Source organism: Eubalaena glacialis, chromosome X, assembly GCF_028564815.1.
Source record: "Eubalaena glacialis isolate mEubGla1 chromosome X, mEubGla1.1.hap2.+ XY, whole genome shotgun sequence".
Lineage (NCBI taxonomy): Eukaryota > Metazoa > Chordata > Mammalia > Artiodactyla > Balaenidae > Eubalaena > Eubalaena glacialis.
In genome coordinates, this window is record NC_083736.1 from 20731589 (window position 1) to 20756690 (window position 25102).

The following is a 25102-nucleotide window of genomic DNA, read 5'->3' on the forward strand; positions in this document are numbered from 1 at the left end:
CCAAATGCTAGGGAGTTAACGCCTTTTTATGCAGTTTTAAATTTAAATTCCAGTATCAAGAGGGGGTAATGTTGGTCCTCCATGGCATCTATCTACTCCTGACAATAGAAAAACCTAACTTGATTCATAAAGAAAATTCACATTTCTTAGGGTTCTAAGTTTTTACATGTGCAAAAAACACAATCACAATGAGCTTTTTTTAGCCACCTGTTTTTCAGAATGGGCTCTCCTTGTCATAATGGCAAAGTGAAGCATAAGAGCATGAAACTTAAACTGGAAAAACAGAATAAATAGAAAAAAATTATAGTGTGTTTTAATGAAACAATCATTATTCTAAAAACCTAAGCAGCCCACATTGAAAATGACCTTGTTTTTGCTTCAAGGAGGCAGCTATTATTAGTGCTTAGTCACCTAGTTCTTACTTACTGTTAGCAGTAACTCTGTAACAAGCTCTCCTGGGTCCTCCCACAAAACAGAACAAAACAGAGGCAGGAAGGGCCTATGTATGGTCATCTGTGTGCAATGGTGTCAGGAAAGACACTACCTGAAGTGGCTTTAGGCAGACAAGAATCAATGCTATTTTTAAAGATCTTTGAGAAACACATTTCATAAATTCTCCCAATGACTCACTATGCATGATACCCCCAGAGGGTGGGAAGGGTAACGAAGGAGCTACTTTTGCTTTCTTTTCTACATACAGGATATTGCGAGCAAAGGCAGAGAATTACTTGTTGAACGTTGGGGGAGTCATCTGGTGATAATCCAACCTATAGACTGAAAACACTGCAGGCCCCTTTTATGCTTTCTCTTTGGCTCATTCCAGAACCCAGGCAGGCCAGCCAAAGCAGGGCCCTCAGAGGACCTGTCTGGGAAGGTGGTTTGTAAAAAGCCAAGAAACAAAAAACAAACAGAAAAACCCTCTATCTGCAAGAGGCTTGAGTACTTGTTCCACTGGGTATAATCCAGGAAGAGCTATACTCTAATCCAACTGTTCTCAAACATTTTACTCTCAGGACATTTAAAAATAATTGAAAAATCTGAAAAGCTTGCCTTCAAAAATTCTAGAAAACATGAGAACACACAAGCACACATTCCTTTAGTCACCAGAGCAATGATGTCATCACACATCCTGTAAATTTGTAATTGGTTCGAAATAAAAAGTTTTAGGGGCTTCCCTGGTGGCGCAGTGGTTGAGAATCTGTCTGCCAATGCAGGGGACACGGGTTCCAGCCCTGGTCTGGGAAGATCCCACATACCGCGGAGCAACTGGGCCCGTGAGCCACAACTACTGAGCCTGCGCGTCTGGAGCCTGTGCTCCGCAACAAGAGAGGCCGCGACAGTGAGAGGCCCGCGCACCGCGATGAAGAGTGGCCCCCGCTTGCCGCAGCTGGGGGAAGCCCTCGCACAGAAACGAGGACCCAACACAGCCAAAAATAAATAAATAAATAAAATAGGTTGCAGTTTCTTTAAAAAATAAAAAAAAAAAATTTAAAAAAAAAAAAAAAAAAAAAGTTTTAAAGGGGAGAGGAGAGAAGCACAGGGAATGAGCAAGGAGGGAATATAACAATTTTCAACAGCAATGCAAGCCAGAAGATAGTCAGATATCATCAATATGCTGAAAGAAAAGAACTTCTAACCTCAAACTCGCTAACAGTGAAATAAATTCTTCAAGAACTTTAAGATGAATTTAAAGACATATTTAGACAAGCAAAACAAAAATTTTACAAGAGCAGACCTTCACTAAATGGAAGTATGAAGGAGTGTACCTCAGGCAGAAGGAAAGTGTTTCCACAAGGAAGGTCAGAAATTTAAGAAAAAATAAGGAAAAAAGTAAGAAAGAAGATATTCTGTTAACTCTAAAAATTACCAGCAAAGGGGGGAAAAAATCATTGAGGAATCGAAGTAGCTTACCTTAGGAAATTCTAGAAAACACAATACAAGCACACATTCCTTTAGTCATGAGAGCGATGACGTCATCACACATCAGTTCTCTGGAAAATTTCAGCGAGAGTAAGAAAGGGAAACGAAATCCTACCATTACTATGAAACTAGTTTTGAAAGGATCGTCGGACCCACAGGGCCCCTCAGACCACCCTACGAGAGCCACTGCTCTAATCCCCTTATCCCCCCATCGCCCAAAGCCAGGTCTCTCCAAGGAAGAAACAGCAAAGTCACTGGTCCAGGGCCAAAAGGGGAACCCCTCTCTTCCTTTTTGCGAAGGTTGCTAGGGGACGCTTAGGCTCCGAGGTCGGGCTTTCGGGAAGGCTCCGCCAAGCGCCGCTAGAGGTCGCCGCTAGAGAGCCGCACCAGGCGCCTCACCGCCCGCGCCCCCGCCCGCGCGGGCCGGGTTCACACGGGCGGCCGGAAGAGAGGGAGGTGCCCGGAAGAGGGGGGTGGTCGCGGCCTCATTGGACGAGGCGCCTCCGCCTCACGGTCCGGGGCGGGGCTTCTTCGCGCTAAAAAGCGGAGCCGGGCGGCTGAAGCGAGCGGCTGCTGCTTCAGTTCGGTGGTGTTCTTACCTTGTTCGCCGAGGTTCGCCGGGTCATGGTGCCATCCTGACTGGGAAGAGGACGCTCCCGGGAGACGAATGAGGAACCACCTCCTCCTGCTGTTCAAGTACAGGGGCTTGGTCCGCAAAGGGAAGAAAAGCAAAAGAAGAAAATGGCTAAATTCGTGATCCGCCCGGCCACCGCCGCTGACTGCAGTGACATTCTGCGGCTGATCAAGGTAGCGGGAGGCAGGGGCTCTTCCTGCGGCGGGCGGTGGGGTCCTTGTCCCCGGTAGGTCCCCCTCTCCGCCTGCCTTCCCCAGCCCCGGCCCGGCCGCGCCGCTCTGGGCGAGACTCTGGGAATGAATCCCCGCCCAGCCCACCCCATTCCCCCGAGCTGGCCGGGCCGGGGCCTCACTTAATTTTCTGCTTCTCTTCCTTTCTCCTGTGTACATCAACCCAGGAACTGGCTAAATACGAATACATGGAAGAGCAAGTAATATTAACTGAAAAAGGTAACGCATCAGTGGCGGGGCGGGGGACGAGCGTCCGGTGCCTGCCACCTTCATCGAGGCCAACATTGTCCCTGCTGCCTCTTCTTGCAGATCTGCTAGAGGATGGTTTTGGAGAGCACCCCTTCTACCACTGCCTGGTTGCAGAAGTGCCCAAGGAGCACGTGACTCCAGAAGGTAATCGCCCTCCCCTTCCAGAAGCCGGAGAGACCGAGTGTTGTGCAAGACGTAGTGGCTGCTCTGTAGAAGCACTGACAACACAGGCTGAAGTTACTTACTGAGAAGTTGGCCAGAAATACTAGCCAGCCAGTGTTCAAACTACTGAGAAAAAAAAATAGATGTGCTGCACTTAATAATAGGGCGGGTTAGAAGAGCTGTTTAAGTATCAGTGCTGTGGAGACCCGGAAAAGTTAGGTATAAAGTCGTTTGTTGTAATTCAGTTTCATAAATGGTTCTTGTTTGACCCTAACGTAACCTTTTTTGTATTTGTGTTAAATTACATTTTTTTCTTTAATTTGTCCCAATCTTCAGGTTACAGTCTCTAGCTTCGCCATGTACATGGCCCTTCCGTGTACATGGATGGGCGGGGAGGTAACTAAAAGATCCTTTACACAATAAAGTAGATGATCATGATAAATGAGGTAAGGCCCTATTATCACACACTTAAAACACGGTAGATCAGAAGCTCCATTGTACTCACTTCCTGTTTGCAAAGGACTATAAAATGGCTAGAAAGTTTAATTTGAAACCTTTGCCTCCAATTGGAATTACAGACACCCGTAAAGAAGGAGTCAGATGCTTTTTTCCTTTTTTTCTTTGTTTTTTCTTTGTTGTTGTTTTTTCCTTTCTGGTCCTTGTTGAATGGGCAGAAGACAGAGCTAAAGAGGGAAGTTGTTGGGCAGGGGCGGTGGGGGGTGCTTAAGGTTTTTTCTGAGGTCATTTCCTCATACTAGAAAAAATGAGCAGAAAACGTAAGGGATGAGGTACTTTCCAGAGGTATATGGATGTTACATCACACCTGGGTACCTCTACTTCTTCCGGCTTAAACACTGGGGAGAGCAAATCGAAAATGTGTGAATTGGAAGGCAAGTTCTGAAATTAAACGTTGCTCTTTTGGCCTGATGTCCTGACCTTAAGGAAGCAGAGTTTCTAAACTACAAATACTTAACTATTCTGAACTGCCGTGTAAACCTGACTTAATCCCAAGTCAAGATACCAGTATATCAATAGGATGTGAATAATGTGTGTGTTTAGTTTTAAGACCATAGCACTTTCGTTCTGGCAAGTAATGAAAGCATTCTCACTTCCTGAGTGTGAGATCCAGCAGATTGCAGAGTGGCCAGTCCACAGTTTTAGCCTGGCTTCAGCTAGCTCTAATGTGTGCTTTTTGCAAATACATGTTCTAAGAACAGTGAGATCATCCAACAGTGGCCTGGATTGCACTAGCATAAAAGTCAGGAGACAGTCCGGCCCGCTGGCTACTTATTTCTGTAATACATGCATGTATGTTTTTTAAAAACTTATGATAGACTTCTGATTTTGCAGCTACAACTTTGACGGATTGTTTTTCATCCATAACTCATGTGATACTCTTATTACAGGACACAGCATTGTTGGTTTTGCCATGTACTATTTTACCTATGACCCATGGATTGGCAAACTGTTGTATCTTGAGGACTTCTTCGTGATGAGTGATTATAGAGGTATGGTTGAGTTCAGGGGGGCTGCTCTAAAGAGAAATCAGGGCTTGAAGTCCTTAAAATGACCTTTTAAATGGTACTTCTCTTTCTTTTTTAGGCTTTGGCATAGGATCAGAAATTCTGAAGAATCTAAGCCAAGTATGTCTTGGTGTTTGGTTTCCAAATTTGTAAGGGTTACTGGATTATTTTAACGCCTGAATCAAAATTGGGTCTTGGAAAGCAGGTGAAATGTCACTGAGTTTGTGTTTTCCTCTCCTGCGTAACAGGTTGCGATGAAGTGTCGCTGCAGCAGCATGCACTTCTTGGTAGCAGAGTGGAATGAACCATCTATCAACTTCTACAAAAGAAGAGGTGCTTCTGATCTGTCCAGCGAAGAGGGATGGAGACTCTTCAAGATCGACAAGGAGTACTTGCTAAAAATGGCAGCAGAGGAGTGAGGAGTGCTGGTGTAGACAATGACAGCTTCCATTCTATTTTAGAATAAATTCTGAACTTACCTTGCTTTCTATCCTATTTGTAGTGAAATGATAGAATGAGCACCCATTCCAAAGCTTTATTACCAGTGGCGTTGTTGCATGTTTGAAGTAAGGTCTGTTTAAGATGGCAATCCTTGTATGCACGTTGGAGTCAGACTTCTGTTGAACATCTTTAATGAACAGCAAGGTGGTATGATAATGTCTATGAAAAAAACTCCACTCTTGTGAGTCATTTCAATGTGTACAATGTACACACTGGTACTTAGAGTTTCTGTTTTGATTCTTTTTTAATAAACTACCCTTTGATTTAATTGTTTGGTGTAAGCATTTTTACTGATCCTTTATTTCTTAGACATTTTCTTGCTGTTGAGTGCAAAGTAAAAATGCCCAAGAAACATGATAACTTGACAGTTTTTTAAAAAGAGCTTTTAACCCAGTTTAAAGTGTCTTATGGTCAGGAGCTGTGTTGTGCTGGTATTCCCAATGTCTAGAAAGAAGCCAGTTGAATCCCAAGGTTTTACATGTAGCAACATATAAAAATATGACTTTATATTGATGACACTACACTTAATCCAACAGAATTTTCAAGAGCTTAGAAACTAAGGCCCACAATGAAAAAGCCCATTTGTTACACCAGTAAAAGAAGTGGAAATGGGATTCTGAAATACTGGAAATTGGGGGAAAAAACATCTTGCCCACAACAACCTCATCCCACACACAAATACTATTCTGAAGGGAAAGTAGATCACTTTGCTGGTTAGGCAGGAACAAAACTTCCACATTTTTAAAGGAATTTTGTAAACTAAAAGGCTGGAGTTGGACACAGGTACCAATCAGGGAAATGAGCATCCTATTTGGAGGGCAAGTTTCTGATAACTGTTAACACATAGGTTTCTAAGCGGAGAAACAATAGGAGGGCTTAAAACTGCTGGGGGTCAGGGGAGAAGTACATAGAAGCTTTCTCCAGGACTGAAAATGAAACTCTCAAAGAGGGCTGAGGAGGAGACAGTTTTAGATAGGTGAACTCCTTTATTACTCATGACACTGACCTAAATTCCTAAACCCACAAATTCCCACAATAATGAAAATGGTAGTTAATAACCACTGTACTGATTTCCAAGATTAATGTTTTCCAAAAGAAATCGTCAGATGACTGAAAAGCAGTACTCTGTATCTTCTTAGTGTGTTCTCCAGGAAAGAAATACTGGGCTCCTCACTCAAAGGGTGATTTGTCCTGCATCCCTTGGTTTCAGTGTCTTTTGTGGCTTCCTAAATTAGAAGGCAGCCATATAAACAAGCAGGATCCTGTACTGTGTTTAACAGGAGTGCTTTGGGATTTATTGGTAGCTCAGAGAGCATGTCATGAAAATAGAGTCCATTCTCAACCAGGGTCCTGCTAGACAGGCAAGTAACTATAGGAGACAAACGCTGGCAAGCATAAAAAGGGTTAACTAAACACAAGGAGCTTTGTGGGGAAAGAAGACATTTTGAAAATTGTGTTTTGGAAAGTGGGCCTCTTTGAGGAAAACAACTACATGCTGACTGTGGTTAAATATGTGAATAAATTAGATTAACCAAGTGAGTTACAATGTAACTCTTTGTTTTCTCATACTTCTTAGAGCTTAGCCCTAAAGGCCCAGTGTTGTCACCATGAAAGCTTTTAGGAAGTTTTTGTATCCACTTTAAAAAAGTCCCTTGAGTTTAAAATTTAGAGGCTGAAACACCACAGCGTCAGCCCACTGAATGTTCAACTCTGTTACAAAGATACCTCTTTAAAAACAACTATAAAAACAAATGCATAAAGCTTGAAATCACCAGGCAAGTAAGAAAACACGTTCCGGGGAAATTATATGAAAGGAAATAATAAACAATGATAAACCTGGAAAAGGGGGGCAGGGGGAGTCCAGGTGAGCAACACCTCTGTGAAGATAACTTTGAAATTACTATTTTACTAAAATATTATGCCTGACATAATCATTTGGGAAGAACAGTATTTCAGGCCTAAGAACTTGCCAATTATTACATAAGAATATTTTGGGGTTTTCTCTGTGTAGTTAAAAAAAATAACTTATCTGCTAAGTTTATTAGCTCCCTTAAAGAATAATAAAATCAAAAATTTTGATAGTATTAAAACAGGAAGTAGCTGGGTTTATCCACACATAGGCTTACAAGACATCCTGCTGCCAATCTGATTACAGGGTCAACAGTAGAGGCACCTTCTGTCATGCTCCAAACCAGAGCCCAAGGTCATCAACTGCTTAGATTCCACTGGGCAGCCTTTCTAGGGAAAGAAAGTGGAGTCTTTTTCACAGAAATGCACAAGCAACAATTCAGAAGAAATCTAATGATTTATTAAAGTCTTAACACCCACTCTACCCAGTCCTGTGAGTCCCCAGCAGGGCCTAGAATGATGGCACTTATCTGTGCTCCTTGAGGCAAGTGGCTGCTCAGCAGCAACTGAGGGAGCTGGCCAGGCTCTGGGCAGGCCAGGCCTCCTGTTCAGAGTCTGCAGGTGGCCATGTCCGCTCCCAGGATTCTGTTTGCGAGACCGGCCTCATCTTCGTCTCCTTGCTTCATCATCTCTTCGTGTGGATTGTCATCTCAGGGTGACTCTGTGCTTTATTCTCATCCCTTTTCTTTGTGCTGCCGGTCTGGGCTTCAAGCTAGTCAGCTGTCACCCACAACCCAGACTGACAGGCCCACACCCTTATTGAGTCCATCCCACCCCCACCCCTACCATCATTGCCTTTTATGCCTCATCTATCAAAGGCCACCAAATGCCCTTCCTTGCAAGGTTCTCCCAGCACCCTCTTCCCCCAACACCTTTCTTTCTTGTGGCTCGCATCTGCCCAGCAAATGTTTTAGTAGCTTCCACGTGGTTATCAACATAATAGTTAATAAGAGCTAATGTTTAGTAAGTACTCACCAGGAACCAGGCATTGCGTTTAGCACTTTGTATAGTTATTATGTCATCTAATTCTCACAAACATCGTGTGAGGTAGATGCTACTATTTGTTTCTTTTTATAATGAGAAACTAACCCTCAGAGAGGTTAAGTTGCCTAAGGCCACACAACTAGGCCTGGGAATCAAACTCCAAACAAAATTTCTCAAACCCCTGGGGGTTCACTGCCATATTCTCAGAGGACCTCATATTCTCCATAAGAATGACTGAATTTGGTGTTTCTTTTGGATTATACTCTAAAGAATAATAAGTACAGTTGTCCCTCAGTATCTGAGGGGGACTCTGGAATTTTTTTTTTCCGAATATTTTCCATCCACTGTTACTTGAATCCGCGGATATGGAACTCACAGATCAGGGAGGGCCAACTGTATAAGCATTTTCTAGATCATTGAAATCAGTAGTTCTTAGTACGGGCTGCACATTAGAATCACCTAGAAAGATTTTAAGAAATACTAACGCCCCACCCGGAGAGAATCTTTAATTATATCTTAATGTGCATTCCAAAGTGAAGGCAGGGTTGATCGCCACTGGTGTAGATAATCACCTTTTAACCGAATCCTAGTCACAACTGTGAGGACAACCATTTCAGTCTGTGTTTACGCCGCTCACCTTGGCACCACATCATTAACAAGCAAAGAACAAGTGAAATCACATCACGCTGCATGAGGGAGAACCTCCTGGAGAGTTTTTAGAGAAAAATGGTGGGAGAATTGTGTCAACCAACTGCATACGGTGCTGCAACCGGAAACAGACATCAGTACCACGCTCCTTTGCAAGCAGCAACTTCATTTCAGCAAAACATCTTCCCTCACATTAAATCAGTGTTGCCCATTTGAATTTTATTCATTTGGTAGTTTTGTCTGATTTGACTTGTAAATGTGTATGGTTTCACAGTTGTATAGGAGCTATGAACATCAAATGTTCACATCTAGTTGTATGTCTACAGTAAGTAAATATAATAAGAATAATTTCAATCACCACTGTGAGACGTCTTTCCTGTAAAAGGAGTCTGTGTTACTAGAGTTTGAGAAACACTGCTGTGACCATAATGCAGTACTGCCTGCTTCTGATTGGTTAAAAAAAGGCCAACGGCATCAGAGGTAAGACTTTACCAATTAAGCCCCAATTTGGACAGATTTAGTCTTGATATTTCAGCAAGAATATTTCATAGATATGTTTTTTTTCCACCAAGAGGCATATAATGTTTGGTTGTCTCTTTTTGTAATGCAGCCGATGATGTCAATACCAAGGTGCACTGAGTCATTAGGAGTTTCAAACTGTGATACTCTATCATTCCTTCTTCATTTCTTAGCTAAAATACTTCTATAAAGAGAACTTTCTCCTATATTGTATTTCGTTACCATGAAGTACAGTTCACCCAGCAAAGGCAGGATACATGCTTGATTCTTTTTATTTACTAGGTTTCAAAAGAATGAACTGGCTTCCCCAGCATCTTCCAATTCGGTTTTTTCCCCCCAAGTATCTTTATTAACTCATGGACTTTAAATATTTCCTGTGTCTTAATTTCTTGCCATCATTTTTCTGATTGAAGCTCGGATTGCTCTAATTGTCCAGTGAGAGCTTCTTCAAGTTGGCTTCAGCGTCCTTTGGACACGACTGCAGAAGCCTTTCTTTGTTAGCTTCCTCGCTTTTAAGATGTCCCAGGTTCATCTTGTACATTTCCTACCCCAGACCTGACATCAATGGCTAGGTAATTCCGAGCTTCTGAGATTTCCAGGGAAGCAACATTTACTGGGATCAAGCAGTGTTCACAGCTCTGTTTTGACAATAACATGGGCACAGCAGACTGGTGCCATTCACCTCCAGCTTAGCTCAGGGAGCCTTCCACCAGCTGTGGCCCAGGGCTGTCTTCTTCCACCTCGGGGCTTATCCCGCTTTCTTTCATTCAGTGAATCAATAACAAAAACAACAAAAGTGGTTACAAAACAGCTAAATCCACAATGACAATGATCCTTGTTTGCAGAGCAACACGGTGTGTCCAGGGGCAGTTTGGGTCTGGTGGAAAGAACACTCCACTTGGAGTCAAAGGAAACTGAATTGGATCTTGGCTCTTCTTCATTTACGGGACTAAAAATAAACTACCTCAGAGTTGCAAATGAGATTATGAATACGGAAGTGCAGGATGTACATGATTAATATATTCTATATGATATACTTAGAGTAACCCTATGTTGAGCGTCTACTATGTGGTAGATACCATGATTTTATTTCATTAATCTTCATAACAACAGTGGCAGAATATGCCACCCCAAAATATGCCACTTTGGCATAAGGATTATTTTGAGCTAAAGGCACTCGAAAAACAGCAGATGCCAAGAAGAGCATTCTCATCTCCCCTTTTCCTTCTGAAAACGGGACATAACACTCCCAAGTGAAAGATGCCTCCCCTGTACCAGGAAAAAAGAAATATTCTTCCACTGGGAGTCAAGGTCTGCCTTTAGCCTCCCATCTATTTCAGTTACTTTTCCACAATCGCCCCTTTGTCCAATCTGTTAGAAGAGCATTTAGGTTTGCCACCTCTTCGAGCGTTCATTTCCTTATGAGGGCTCCCATGACACTGTAAAACATATTTGATCAATTTGTGTGCTTTTCTCCTGTTAGTCTGTTTTATATTAATTAAATTCTCAGGCCCAGCCAAAAACCGCAAGAGGGTAAAGGTCAAGTTTTTCCTCCCCCCACATGTTCCTGTGGTGTGCCAGTGAACCAGCTGGGGTTAGGGAGGAGCCTTGATTTGTAGAATTTGCTGATTAACAGCGTGTAAATACTTCCACCAAGGCTGATTTCAAGCTACCAAAGGCTTCAACAACTGGCTTGCAAAATTCCCGAATATTTAACAGTAGGCTCTCCCAAGCCAGTAGGAGCAGGCTTCAGCACACCACTGAATCAGGCCCATTTCAAAGATGAGGAAATGGAGGCTTAGGGAGGTTGAGCGACTTGGATTCACGGCAGGGGGTGTGGGTCCAGGCTGTCAACCCGGTCTGTGCCTCCACAAATGTGTGCTTTCTCTACCACACAGCTGGCCCTTCTCAAAGCAGCTGATCCACACTCTTTGACCTCCTTGACTGTCAACATCCCAGGAGCAGGGACGTGTCCCATAATCTTTATATCCTCAGGGCCTCATTCCACGCATGGCCCGCAGTAGGCATTCAACAAACATTCATTAAATAAATTGAATCAACCAGCCCCAGTTTTGGGGGGAAACGGAAAGAGAGAATCAACTTTAATGTCATGCTTTACCTGTAACAGGCATCCACTTTGAGAGTCAGAATTTAATTGGGAAAAAAAAAAAAGTGGAGTGTATAAAATCGATGAGTGATTAAAAAAAAAAAAAGATCCTCCTGAGGACCCTGCTGTGTTTTTCTTTTTAATTTTATGTCTCTATTTTAATAAAAAGAACTATATATCTTGTATATGTACAAAGTAAAAAAAAAAAGCGGATAATTATAGGGCACTTTCTACATTCCACATGTTATACATGGATTATGTCATTTAATCCTTAAAACAAAGCCATCCTTTTGTGTATGAGGCAGGTAGGGTGTAGGGGGTGAAACAACTTGTTCTGTGTTATACAACCGGAAGGCAATGGGGTTGAGCTTTGAACTGGACAGCTGGGCCCCAGACACACCTCACAAACCACAACTCACTGTCTAATTTAACTGTACACAGTGGCCTTGAGTCATTAATACTGGTGGTGCTTTGGGACTCAGACTGTTTCTTTGTCACCTGGAAAAGGTCTTGCCTGTGCTTACGTTAGGTGTGGAGGAGCCAGGGGGAAGGTGGGATTGAGACCAACTGCTTCCTGCCGCAACGCTTCCCAGCCAGCTCTGCAAGAAAATGCGGCTTTTCCGCAGAGGACCAGCTTCAAGGCAAGGCAAGTGGTTCAGGAACCACCCCACTTCACTTTCTCTTCCTCAAATTATATACAAGTTCTGTTACTAGAAACAAAAATTTGCTCGCCTAAATTTTCCACACGGGCCTCCAAGGAACTGAAAAACAAAAATCATTTTCCAGTTTCTCTGGCTTCAAGCCTGATTCCAGGACATGATCCAACACTAATCACCATCCAAATGCCTGTCAGTGAGATGGTGGCGATGTACTCTGGCATATAGTACTGAGGCAGCCTTGTGCAATGTTGTTACAGCATTATGTTATAATTACACCCCGGCCTTGTTTCCTGCACATCTCGCAGATGCTTATCCACCAACGGGGTGTTAGCTGACAATCACTCTAAACAAGCCTGGACAGAAGAAATAATAGCGGTAACCCTGAGGAACTTCTGAAAGAATATACAGCTAATATTCTAGAACGTTCGGCCAGTTCAGTAGTCTCTTACAGGCAGATCAAACGTCAGGCAGCATTTCTACCTTTTCCTGTTCTGCTTTGAGCTCTCTCTGTGCTCTCTTGTCTTGTCCAGAACAACATCACTTAACTCCTCTGTATCTTGAAACATGTTGACTTAAAACATGAAACACCGGAGGAAATTCTTACAATCCCTCAGTCCCCACCCCACCTCCCAGAAGAGCTAAAAGCTTAAGGAGTGGTGTAGCAGGCTGTTTGTTATAACTGCTAAGGGGGCGGGGGAGCTGCCTACCCACCCTCCTACCGCTCCTCCCCTGGGATGGGACAAGCAGAATCTTATTGGTCATGGACACTGGGTCCAACCAGATGGAACTCTCTGGAAATGTTCCCACCGAAATCCAGGGAAGTGGGGAGGAGGAAGTTCCAGAGGGAAGAATCTAGGTGGTGGTGTGTGTAGTTTGCATTCCTGTCTGTGTTTTAAGAGGTTTCCAGGCAGGTTTTAATTAACCTCCAGCTGAAACTTGCTAAACAAGTTTTGCAACCCAGGTTGTTGTGTTAGTATTTTTCTGGGTGTATTGTCCTAGGTTTGAATTTCATGAAGTTTATTATTCTTTCTAATTAAAACTCAATGGGAAAAAGCAAAGTGTATGTTTTAAAACCTAGGTATTTCCTGGTAATGGCTTGTAGGAAAGAATGAGATTTGGATTGAGAAAGGAAATGAAAATTTATTTACAAGTGATAAGACAAAACTAAAAATATTATTTTTTCCAATGAAAAATACACCATCTTTTGGGTCAAATGCTAATTGTTTAAGACTTCGTTTTTAAAACAAACCCTTAGGTTTCATATGCTCCAACACCTAGGGGAGAAACAGAATACTTTTGTTTCTTTCTAGTTTCCTTCATCAAGGCCTGCATTTCAGAAACTAAAGCACAACATGATCTTTCTGCAACAATAACCACTGAATAATAATCACTCTGTCCTCAAAGCAGCCACTGAGAAGACTGGGCTTTGAGGATACTCGACAAGATGCAGGCTGCTGCCGCAGGGGCCTCTGTCCCCAAACCCTAAGAATAATCTTTTGACATGATCTCTGATAAATCACTCTCTGCAGTCATTTATATAACCCTCTGCCCCTAGCACAGAGGAGTCTACTAGTTCAAGGCCTTCAAACTGGGAAATACTTGCCATTTGAAGTATATGAGAACTTTCCAGGTGACTGAGATTTAGGAACTTGCTTTCCAAGCCTCAAATTCCATATGTACTCTTTCTGGAAATAATCTGCCTGACAGTGCCCCTGGGGTAACAAGGGTTCCTCTTGACCATCTCCCCGTCCATAATAGTCCTTGCACTTGAATACAAAAAGATGTATCCCTCATCTACCCTGAATCTTAGCAGAGTGTGTTACCTCAAAGTGTAAAAACCTCTGGGCACCAAACCAAGGAATAATTCAGCAATGTATAGCTCCTGAGGGAAGTTCCCTGAGAGTTAAGCCAGAGTCAGGGAGGAAAAATAATTTTTTCTCTACCCTTCTAGGTTCTTGGCTGAGATCTCCCTATAATGAAAGACAGATTAACAGGAGATAAACAAACAGAAGTTTAACAACATGTATGCCTCCTGTATACCCAGGAAAACTAATTCTCCAAAATGGCCCAAGGCACCACCTTCAATACCATCTCTAGCTAAAGACAAAAGAAAGATGTTAGGGGAGAGGAGAGCCAGTTACGGATGGTTACCAGAAAAAGCACAGTAAACAGTAAAGGGTATGGCAGATTTAAGTTGTTGTCTTCTCCACTGATAAGAGGTTCTAGAGACTTAGACATTTTCTTTGTCCTGGTACACAGAGGGAGACACCCTTACAAACGGATATTTCTCTTATAAGTGTAAACGTCTCTTACAAAAGGGTAATTTCTACTCGATTTTCAGAGCTTCTCCTGTGTCTGCTAGTTCTTAAAAACAATCAGCCTAAAATAATCGTCATGCCAAAGAGGCATGTTTGGGGGGAGGGATATTCTGCTCCCCTTCACCAGCTTCTCAGATTGCTTAGGAGCACAAACCAAGGTTTATATTTCAAACTCCACAAAGAAAGAGGCTCCTGAGCAAGCCAATTCAAAGTGTCTCTCTTGGTAGAGATCTAAGTGGTACAATAAAGGAACTACTGGTTAAAGAGTGTCAGCAGTCAGTTGGCTCCGGGCAGGGGCGGGGGCGGGGCGGGGTGGGGGGGTGGGGGGTGGGGAAACGACCATAAATTTCCACGAGATTGCTGGCTCAAGCATTTTATCATGATTGTTTATTACATCCCAGAAGAGACTGTAAATTCCATTAGACATTTGGGACAGTTTTCTCTCTCAAGATCTGAGAAAGAGCTCATTTGGTTAAAAAACAAATTGAGAGGAACGGCAACTTATTTTATCCAGGTGACAAACTGCTTTATCTAAGCATTAGAAGTGGAAGTGAGGTAATGTTTAACATTTATTTGAATTGAAAAATAAAGTCAGATTTTCTTTAAGGATTTCCATTCCCTTTCACCTAATTAACTCCTACTCTTCCTCAACTCTCCACTTAAATGTCACTTCCTCAGGGAAGCCCTCCCAGACCACCCCCTAGTATACATTCCACTAACACCTCCTTCATTGCAGTCTTCCCATTTGTGACTTGCTGTTAATCTGTGAAATTCTTTAAGATCTGTCTCTCTCATTAGAACAGAAGCTCATAACGGTAAGAATCATGTCAGTTTTAGGTCCACCATTGGTTGGTGAGCAGGGAGAGGGTTAATATTTTGCACACTTCTTTAAAAGTTAGTTTGCTTTGGCTGATTGGTTTGACAATGAGGACTGGCTGTGCCATTAGGTGTACAGCAGGCACTTTCCATTAACTGAATGAGCTAAATGAGCTGTGCTGAGATTTCAAAGCAATAAAAATAGATTTAAAGTATGTGCATAATGCACAGTACATCAGAAATCATGTTCTTTGCAACTATTTAACCTATGATTTTAAAAATATAAAATGTCAATTCAAAATGTACAAGAGAAAATTTGAAAATTAAATTTTTAAAAGATGAAATATGTGGAGGGGTACATAGTTGTTCAAAATTCTTTTGAACAGAAATGCTTGAACGAAACTGAAATAGTACAATCACTGCATGAACACAGGACTCCCACTTCTACTCTTCCTGGGTGGGCGTCAGTCAGCATCTGCTTGAACACATTCGGTGCTGGGGAAGTTACTACCCTACATGCTAGCTCAAAGCACTGTTGGAAAGCTCCATTTGTGAAAAAGTTCAGCTAGCTTGAAGTCGAAAACTGTCTCTTTGTTGTTTCTATTCACCCAACTGTGGCCTTAACTCTGCCACTGGAGCTGGAATAGCCCCTCACCCACTGAGCAGGCTTTTAATGATTCCAAGATAGACACATCCAATATCCAATCCTTTAAAAATTCTGTATTATATTATTTCTTGGCAGGGCACCATCCTTCTTTGAAGATCTCCATTCCCCTTCACCTAATTATAGACTCCTACTCTTCCTCAGCAATCAGCTTAAATGTCACTTCCGGCACCTCCAAGCAATGTGTCCACTTTCTACGCAGGGAAAGGGGGAAGGCAGAGGGTAAAATACACAGCCTGTCCTTAAACAGCTCGGCCTTTTAAAAAAAATTCTGTAGAAAGCCATCTCCAAAAAAAAAAAAAAAGAAAGAAAGCCTTCTCTAATCACTTCCATCTACATTTCATTGGCTGGGATGTGTCACAAGGAAACTCTTAGTGGTAAAGGAGGCTGGGAATTCTAGTATGTTGCTTTCCGATTACTCTTATAGAAAGTCATGGGTATAAGGTGAGCAAAGTGATAAATCACATATCGGAAAAATTACAAGCTATGGTTTTAGAAGTTATTTGGAAGACTGTAAGGTAAACTAAATAATCAGCTAACAAAGTAGTTATTAAGACAAAACAAAACTTTGACAGTGTGTAAAGCAACGCAATTTTCTAGTTGGGTCAAAGCAAAAATATAAACAGTTCACCAAAAAATGTAGACTCACAAAAAAATAAAAGGTAGTATACATGGCCTGACATTGCTTTGCTCTTGAAATTTTCCAGTGACTTCTCTTTCCACTCCCAACTCCAACCACCCTACCCCAAAGTGTCAAATGGTTGTGATGTTCACGTTTCCTGATCAGCATGTAAGTCAGAAATTCTTAAAATGCATTTTAAATTGTGAATCACACCAGGACATGACTTTGTCTATAGAGCAATTTGATTTTTTAAGGCAACTTAATTTTAAAAAGACTTGCACACAAATGTTCAGTTGATTACGATTAAGACCATTTTCTTCTGGTGAATCAGCATGATTTCTTCATCAAATTATGCATTTTGTCTGCTTTGTGGAACATTGGCAGTTTCATTTCCTGTTAAGGAAACAGTATCTTCAAAACTCAGATAAACCTTTGCCTTTACTATTTGAGTACTGAAAATAAACCAGGAAAAATCTCAAATAAGTCTTCATGATTATTTAAAGGTTTAGAAGGGGATTATTTGTTCTGATTGAAAAAAATTATCTTTTCATGTGAGTCTTTTATATGGAAGATCATTTCTGAAGCTTTTGTGGCTGATGCGGTTGGATTCGTACCTAACTTCTTTCTTCTTGTAAAATAGAATCCTGTCATCATCACAATCTATACTCTCCCACCTGGACTCTCAGCAGGAACCCTGGGGTAGCTCCAGGGGTAAGAGCCCCAGTTCTCTCAGTATACATTGCATACAAACATCCTAACAACTTTTTGCAAAGTGTTTCATTATTAGTGTTTTGTTTGAGAAAAAGTCCAAAAGAGGATATGGTGAAAAGTCTGCAGGATAAGGAACATGAGGAGAAAGAGACAGCATTTTAAAATAGAATCACATGCTTTGCAAGCAGAAAAAAAACAAGAAGAAAAAAAAAAGAGGGGTGGTGAGAAATCATAGAGAAATTGTGCTGAGTGGCAGGGAAGAGAGGCTAGTACCATACTGAACATTTTTTGAAGTGTCTGTATAGGCGTTGGTATGACAGTGACCTTAATGTACCAATAGCATCCTGTAGACAATACAGGGGGACTACATATAAGGTTGTTTGGTTTCTGGTTTTTTTTATGGAACGGTCCAGATTTTTTGTTTTCTGTCTAGAAAGCAAAAAAATCAAAAGTGCAAATATCATGGCCTGCAGAGGCTCTAGTTTTCGCGCAGCCCACTCCCCATCTCCCTCCTTCTGTTCATTAGCAGAACTCCCCTTCCACCTACATGGTCCCGGTGTCCTGGTAAGATTATCAGTCAGGATGCCCGCTCCTCTCAAAGCTCCCATCACCCCAGGACTTGGCTCAGGGCGGGGTGTACCCAGGCTCCACAGCTCCCACTAGTTCACAGGCTAAAGGCTGTAGCCGGGGGCTGTTGGCTGCCACCGTCCTCGCCTTGAGGGAGCACCTGCTGCGAGATGCACCGAGGCCTGTGGGAGCCAGAGCCAAGCGCTGGGTTTGACATGTTCCTCCTCCCCTTGAACTCTTAGCTCACGCTCCACCATGAACCGCAGCCTCCCCATTTATAGGTTGCCTCATATTCTTGAATCTACCCCACGAGAGTAGCTCTTCTCCCCCCCTAGGTCCTAAATGGCTTGGTAGCAGGTCATGTTATGTTGTTGTGTTTTTTTTCCAAGAAACAAGGAAATGTAGTTAAGATTTGTTCAATTCTTTTCTTGTGACAGAAAGTATACTAAAACCAGAATGTTTTTCTAATAAGTGAGCACACTAGGTGGCTGCTTAAAAAACAGCATTTATGGTGCAGAACTTACATTATCTCGTTTAATCTGCACACCTAACCTGTGAGGTGGATGTTCAAGTTTATGACCTTGGAATTTTGAACTGAGTTATAAATTGCAATGAACGCAAGTACCCCTGACTCCAAATTCTGTATAAGAAAACGAACGGCCCATAATGCCTCCTCTTCACCACACCCCCACCCCGCCCCCCCGCAACCAACAAGCAAACTTGCAGCACCTTGTTATTCCTGGTTATCTCAGGGATAAAGGATGTTCAAAGACAAGGCCTTACAAGCTGAATAAACTGGACAAATTATCCACTTGAATTTCATCAAATACATTTCCCAAGCAACAAAGTATGTGATTCAGCATAGAAAAAACTAACTGCTCATGAAGATAACACATTTTCTGAGAGTGCCTTTGGCCAACCTTAATAACTGTCTCTGCAGGAGAGGCCTACATTTGGGGAATGGAGGGAGGGAGGACAAGCCAGTTGTTGGACTGGGACCTTCCAGAACCACAGCTGTGACCCTTAACAAGATAGCTGACCTGGGCCTTTCATTTCTTTGACTTTATTTATGCTTTTAATTCCAAAGTTGCAAATAACAGGAAATGAACCACAGTGTTAGCCAGTTAACATCAAAGGTAGAAGGAGACCAGGAGGCCGACTGTGAAAAAGAATTAAAAGGGTAAACATTCCAGTGAGTCACAAGCATTCAAAACTCACTAGAACCACAAGAAGCAAATAGTGTGGGAACCCAGAAGTGGACACCCCAAGGAAGAGCAGACCTGGAGCTCTTTGAAAAGTATAAAGTTCTATACAAATGTGAGAAATAAGACATAAGTCACAGTTAGGGAAAATATTCATAAGATAGAAAAATGATTTTTAATGGAAATTAATTTGGAGATATACTGACCTGCACTACGTACACGCTAGCCATTTGTTCTTTCTTGTAGAGAGAATAATTCTTGAAGGATACTTGCTCTTATATTTTTCAGACCGTAAATATCACAGATTATATGGTACTTCAACTTTGAAATGAAAGTTTGTGTGCTGTGTTTTAATAAAAATGGTAAATTTACAAATCATGGTGCTGAGAGGAAAGCAGTAGCAATCTGCTTTTTCTCTTTGGCACAGTGGTTCCCAGCCTTGGGGAGTCTTACAAAATACTGATGACTGGGTTTCCCCCGCTTGCCTGCCCCAGAGAACCTGATGTCATTGGTCTGAGTACAGCCTGGACATCGGACATTTAAAAATCACCCCAGGTGATTCAAATGTGTGGTTAAGGGCAAGAACCACTATCCTCAAAATTGCTTAGAAAGCAAGGCAGCTGCTCAGAGAAAGAAGGGAATTTCTTTTAAAAAAAAATTTATTTATTTGGCTGCTCTGGGTCTTAGATGCAGCACGCGGGATCTTAGTTGCCGCATGGGCATGCGGGATCTTCAGTTGGGGCACGCGGGATCTAGTTCCCTAACCAGGGATCAACCCGGGCCCCCTGCGTTGGGAGCACTGAGTCTTAACCACTGGACCACCAGGGAAGTCTCGGGGAATTTCTTGAGGTAGATGGAATCCATAGTTCTGATTCCATCCCCCTTAGCTTAGCACCCTCCACCGCAGGTATATCCTCAGAGAGTTTCTACTCTAAGAAATCTGGGCATCAAAAAAACCTTTTAGGGAATTCCCTGGGGGTCCAGTGGTTAGGACTCCACACTTTCACTGCCGAGGGCGCAGGTTCAATCCCCGGTCAGGGAACTAAGATCCTGCAAGCCACTTGGTGTGGCCAAATTAAAAAAACAAAACAAAAAACCACCTTTTGAATTTTCCCATTCTTTCAGATGTTTGGGAGAAAAGGGTATAAAGGAAAAGTTCCATGGCTGGCATCTGTCATGCTGGGTTTGCTCACCACCACTTAGGCTGAGTTTGAACGCCAAAAATGTTCGAAGTTAGACTGTTTAAGAGATGGGACCTGCATGTGTGTGTGTGTTTTAACGACAATCAGAGAAATCTGGTGTAAAGGTGCTTGACATCACACTTATTGCTACCTCCATTTGACCAAAAGCTCATGTAACTTTAGCCATAAAAATATCTATGTAATGATGCACATGCGGGAGCTTTAGTTTCTGTCTAGTTTTATTTCACCTAACAATTAAACAGCGCTAGATGAGGAAAAAAGTGATCTGTAACTCCTCTTTGTCTCTGAGAACTCATTCTAGTAAAGTAAAATGAGGTTTAATGAGAGGAGGTAAAAAATAGTATAAAGAAGTGAAAATCAGATTGAAAATGAAGATACATTTTCAAGTCTGATCTCGAAATGAACCGTTCACTGCTGTGACTTCATTACAATTTCATTTTGATCATTTCAATTTGATATAAATTCTGCTCCACCTTTTTTTTCTGTGTCTGCCAAAAATATTGGTATTTCCTTGATGTACACTTCTGAATCTGCAAAGAGATTAAGATTTACATATCTCTGGGTTAAAACTGAAAGAGAAAAACAGTATGGAAGTTCCTCAAAAAGTTAAAAATAGAACTACCACATGATCCAGCAATCCCACTTCTGAGTATTTATCTAAAATGGCTGAAAGCAGGTCTCAAAGAGATATCTGTACACTCAGGTTCATAGCAACATTATTCACGATAGCCCAGAGGCAGAAGCAACCCAAATGTCCATAGATGTATGAACAGATTAACAAAATGTGGTATATACATACAGTGGAATATTATTTAGCGCTAAAAAGGAATCCTGTCACATGCTACAACGTGGATGAACCTCGAGGATATTATGCTAAGTGAAATAAGGGCAGTCACTAAAGACAAATACTATATTATTTCATTTATATGAGGTATCTATCTAGTCAAATTCATAGAAACAGAAAGCAGAATGGAGGTTCCCAGGGGTTGTGGGAAGGGAGAAACAGGGAGTTGTCGTTTAATCGGTATTATAGGGGAGCAAAACTTGCCATCCCAAAATGTGTCTCTTCGGCATGTGGATTATTTCGAGCTGAAAACAACCAAGGCCCAAGACTCAGGAAGAACCTCTGACCTGCCGCCTAACTGCCTAAAAGAATTTAGGTAAAAGGCCTGCTCCCCAAATAGAGCTATCACCAGAGATCTCTGTAAAGAACATGGGCGAGGTGTGATGAAGGAGACTCAGCAGGGCCTAGAGAGATCAGAGTCTACTATGTACCCCACTGTCTCTGCCTGGCCCAGCAGACATTGTTTATGAAACATTTGCTTATGGTTCCATCTTCACTATGAATTGCCTTCCTCTCCTTTGAAGTCCCAAACCACTACCCCCAACATGCTGTTTTGTCTTTAGCTGAAGATGGTATTCAAGGTGAGGGCTTAGGCCGTTTTGGGGAGTGACTTAGTTTCCCTGGGTCTCTCCCATGTATACATGTTATTAAACTTTTGTTTGATTTTCTCCTATTAATTTTTTCATGTCAATTTAATTCTTAGACCAGCCAGAAAAACCTAGGAGGGCAAAGGAAAATTTCTTCCTCCCCAACAGTACAGAGTTTTAGTTTTGCAAGATGAAAGAGTTCTGGAGATCTTTTTCACATCAATGTGACTATATTTACTACTACTAAACTGTACACTTTAAAATGGTTAAGATGGTAAATTTTATGTTATGTGGTTTTTATGACAAGTTTTTAAAAATCTTGGTTTCAAATGTCAGAAACAGAATCTGGGTAACTTAAAGGAAGAAAATTTGGAAGATGATGTGATCACTCATGGATCAAATCTGAGAAGGCTGAAGATCCAAACTTGTAAGAACAAGAAAGACTGGGAATCAGGCAATTGGGTGGTCCCTTGAAGTTGGAGAGTTTTGCATGTTCCTTTGACTGGGAAGCATCCAGTAATAAATCTCGGGTTCATAAATATCATGGGGGAAAAAAAACTAAAAAAGGAAGGCTGAGCTAAAGGAAGTCAAAGGGTTTGGGCAGCAGGTGCCCTCCGTTCTAAATTAGGACAGGAACAGTCGTGCAACTGCAGACTCTGAAACAATAAAAGGCAGAGGACTCAACAGTACTCTGAAAAGGTATTCCATTGTGATGTATTTTGATCTGAGTCTGTTCTCATTCTATTAAAAGAAAAGTCTCTCTTTGGTGGGAACTAAAAACAAAATCTGATTCATATTGAATTTTTTCCCAAAAGTTACACAAAGGGAAATAATAATGCCAACTGTGAGAATTGAAGTGGAAATCAGATCTCAGCCCGACTAGAACAACCAATGGGGACAATAGACAATAACTGTGACTCTAATGAAATTCATTTCTCAGCTGAAGGCACTGGGCCTATGTTTCTCTTGCTCTATTCTTAGTACTAAATTTAACTTTTTCCCTTTCAGGGAAACAGCTCTCTTCAGTTTGAAACAATAGATATTCACACTGCATTCCGTATTTTCTGGGTTCTCAGTGTTGCCTAAAATGTCATGACCTCCTCTCTTCCCCCACAGTATTTCTCCTTCTGCAGCGCGAGGTGGGGTGTCACAGCTGTTTTCAGCACATGAGAGTGGAGAGTCGGGGTAGGCGGTGCAAATCTACGCAGCAGGAGCAGTAGTGATGAAGTGAGGGAAGGCACAAAAGCTGTATCTTACTCATCTCTTCCTCTCCAGTGCTATGCTGCCATTTGCTGGCATTCAGGAAATTTTGCTGAATGAATAGGACAGACAAATTTGGCATCTTTCTACACATGAAAATGAGCTAAAAGTTTTAAAGTAAAAGTGGTTGTTGCATTATGACACCTCAATAAATGCTAAGGGAATGTGTGGCTGAATGAACTAGATTTCCTAGTAACCATGCCCGCTGTTGCCTTTTAGGCTGTTGTGGTGCAGGGCCTAGCTGCCTACCAAATATACTCTCCAATTCTCTCTCACATTAAGAGAATCCCAGTTTTTCACTTGGCATATTGCTTCTCAGCTAAAAGACATTTGTCACACTCCGTTGTAGCTCGGTTAAGTTATAGTCAACAAGTAAGCTGAAGTAATGGGTGGAAGTTCTGGGAAGTCTTGGAAGGGAGGTGGCATATGCACCGTCCTCTTTTCTTCTATTCTGCTGCTTGGAACTATGGTGTGATGGCTGGAGCTCCAGCAGCCATTTTAGACCATAAGGATGAAGAGTCTATCCTAGAGATGGCAGAGTGGAAAGCTGAAGGGAGCCTTAGTCCCTATGACCATGAAGCTGTCACACCAGCCCTTGGACTGCTTACTTCTAAGGTTCTTTTATTTGAGAAATAAACTTCTGTATTTTCAGCCACTAGTTTTAGGCTGAACCCAATCCTAAGAGATACAGCTGTGATCTCAGAAAATAAAGAACTAGGGGAGAGGTCTCAGACCCTCCCCTTTCTCTCCTTAACACATCAAACTCAGTTTAGGGAGGGTACCAGTCCTCTACCTTACAAAGGTACCCCTTTGTTTTCATGATATATTCCTGTATTACTGCAAAGGTAGTTTAATTTGACTGGCAGACTCCTGGCTCCTGACTCCTCTTCTGTATTGCTAGAAGCCAGGTCAGTGCCATGGTGCTTACCAAAGACTCCCCTTGGCCTCTCTGCCGCCTTCCCTTGTGACCTCTTCTAGGCCTGCCTTCTCCCTACAGCAAAACTGTCCAACACCCTCTTGCAATCTGATTAAACTGATTCACAGTGAGAATGAATGACTAATAGTCTTCATCTAGGGAGAAGGGTAGGCGAGCACACGTTCTATGGGTGTATAATTCAGAATGCATTTGTCACTCGGGGAGAGTGAGAGTGGAACATGGTTGTAAAATGATTTGTGAGGTCACACAGGTGGTGAGGCACAGGCCTGGGACACGAATCCAGGCCTTCTACCTCCTGGTTCAATGTTCTTTCCTTCAAGCCAAGGAGTCAGGCACACTAGGCACTCCACTTCAAAACTGGTGTTGCCATGTCCAGGAAGAGCATGTGGAGGGTGAGACGAGTGCCTTACGAGCTCTGCCAAGTTATAATCTGTTGGCAGAGCTGAAGCCACAGGAGTGGGAAGCACATGGGGAGGACCACAGGCTGAACTTTTAACCCAAAGGCTCTGAGCGGCACATGATGGGAAAGGGAAGAGGCTCCCACTGTGTGCACGTGACTTCTCTCGTGTGGCTCTTTCATGGAAGGCTTGCGAGGAAGAGATGAAACTGCCCAGAAGGCATCTCTATTGCTTCTTCCAGGGCTAAATTTGTGGTATGGGTCTCATATCTTCTTGGTGATATTCAAAAAACAGGCTATATAGAAATCTTTTTTTTAAGTTGTAAAATTAACATAATATAAAATTTACCATCTTAACCATTTTTAAGCATACAGCTCAGTGTCATTAAATACATTCACACTGTTGTGCTACCATCACAACCATCCATCCACAGGACTCTTTTCATCTTCCCCAACTGAAACTCTCTCATTAAACACTAAGCCCCCGTTCCTTTCTCTGCAGCCTTCAACAATCACCATCCAACTTTCTGTCTCTATGAATTTGACTACTCTAGGTGCCTCATATAAGTAAAATCATACAGCATTTGTCCTTTTGTGTCCGGCTTATTTCACTTACCTTAACGTCTTCAACGCTCATCCACGTGGTAGCATGTGTCAGAATTTTATTCCTTCCAGGGCTGAATTATGTTTCATTGTATGGATAGATATAGGAATTGTTTTTAAAGAAAAGATACATACATGTGTTCATAAACAAAGACACTGAAGTTATCTGATACTGTACAAAGGGGTTGAATTTTGAGTCTACGCTTCATGCGAGTATAGAAGGAGCTGGTAGCCTTGCCACATATTAGGTGCCAGTGGAGAGAGAGAATACAACGTGGGCCCGTCCTCCAAGACAGCTCACAGTCAACCTGGGAGGCAGACACAAGTA

At 42.2% G+C, this 25102-nt stretch overlaps 1 protein-coding gene and 1 long non-coding RNA gene across 4 annotated transcripts in view; one reads left to right on the forward strand and one right to left on the reverse strand.

Annotated features, from left to right (window-relative positions):
- LOC133082411 (uncharacterized) overlaps positions 1 to 2239 on the reverse strand; it is a 35787-nt gene extending 33548 nt beyond the window's left edge. For all 3 annotated transcript variants that reach the window (XR_009698949.1, XR_009698947.1, XR_009698948.1), the window contains exon 1: positions 1912 to 2239. This is a non-coding gene — a long non-coding RNA (uncharacterized LOC133082411). The remainder of the gene's footprint in view (positions 1 to 1911) is intronic.
- Positions 2240 to 2475: 236 nt separating this feature from the next.
- On the forward strand, positions 2476 to 5487 carry SAT1 (spermidine/spermine N1-acetyltransferase 1). Its single transcript, XM_061178921.1, has 6 exons — positions 2476 to 2727; positions 2952 to 3003; positions 3094 to 3177; positions 4602 to 4703; positions 4798 to 4838; positions 4967 to 5487. The coding sequence occupies exons 1-6, from the start codon at positions 2662 to 2664 to the stop codon at positions 5135 to 5137; spliced, it is 516 nt and encodes a 171-aa protein (XP_061034904.1). The 5' UTR covers positions 2476 to 2661; the 3' UTR covers positions 5138 to 5487.
- Positions 5488 to 25102: the final 19615 nt, after the last annotated feature.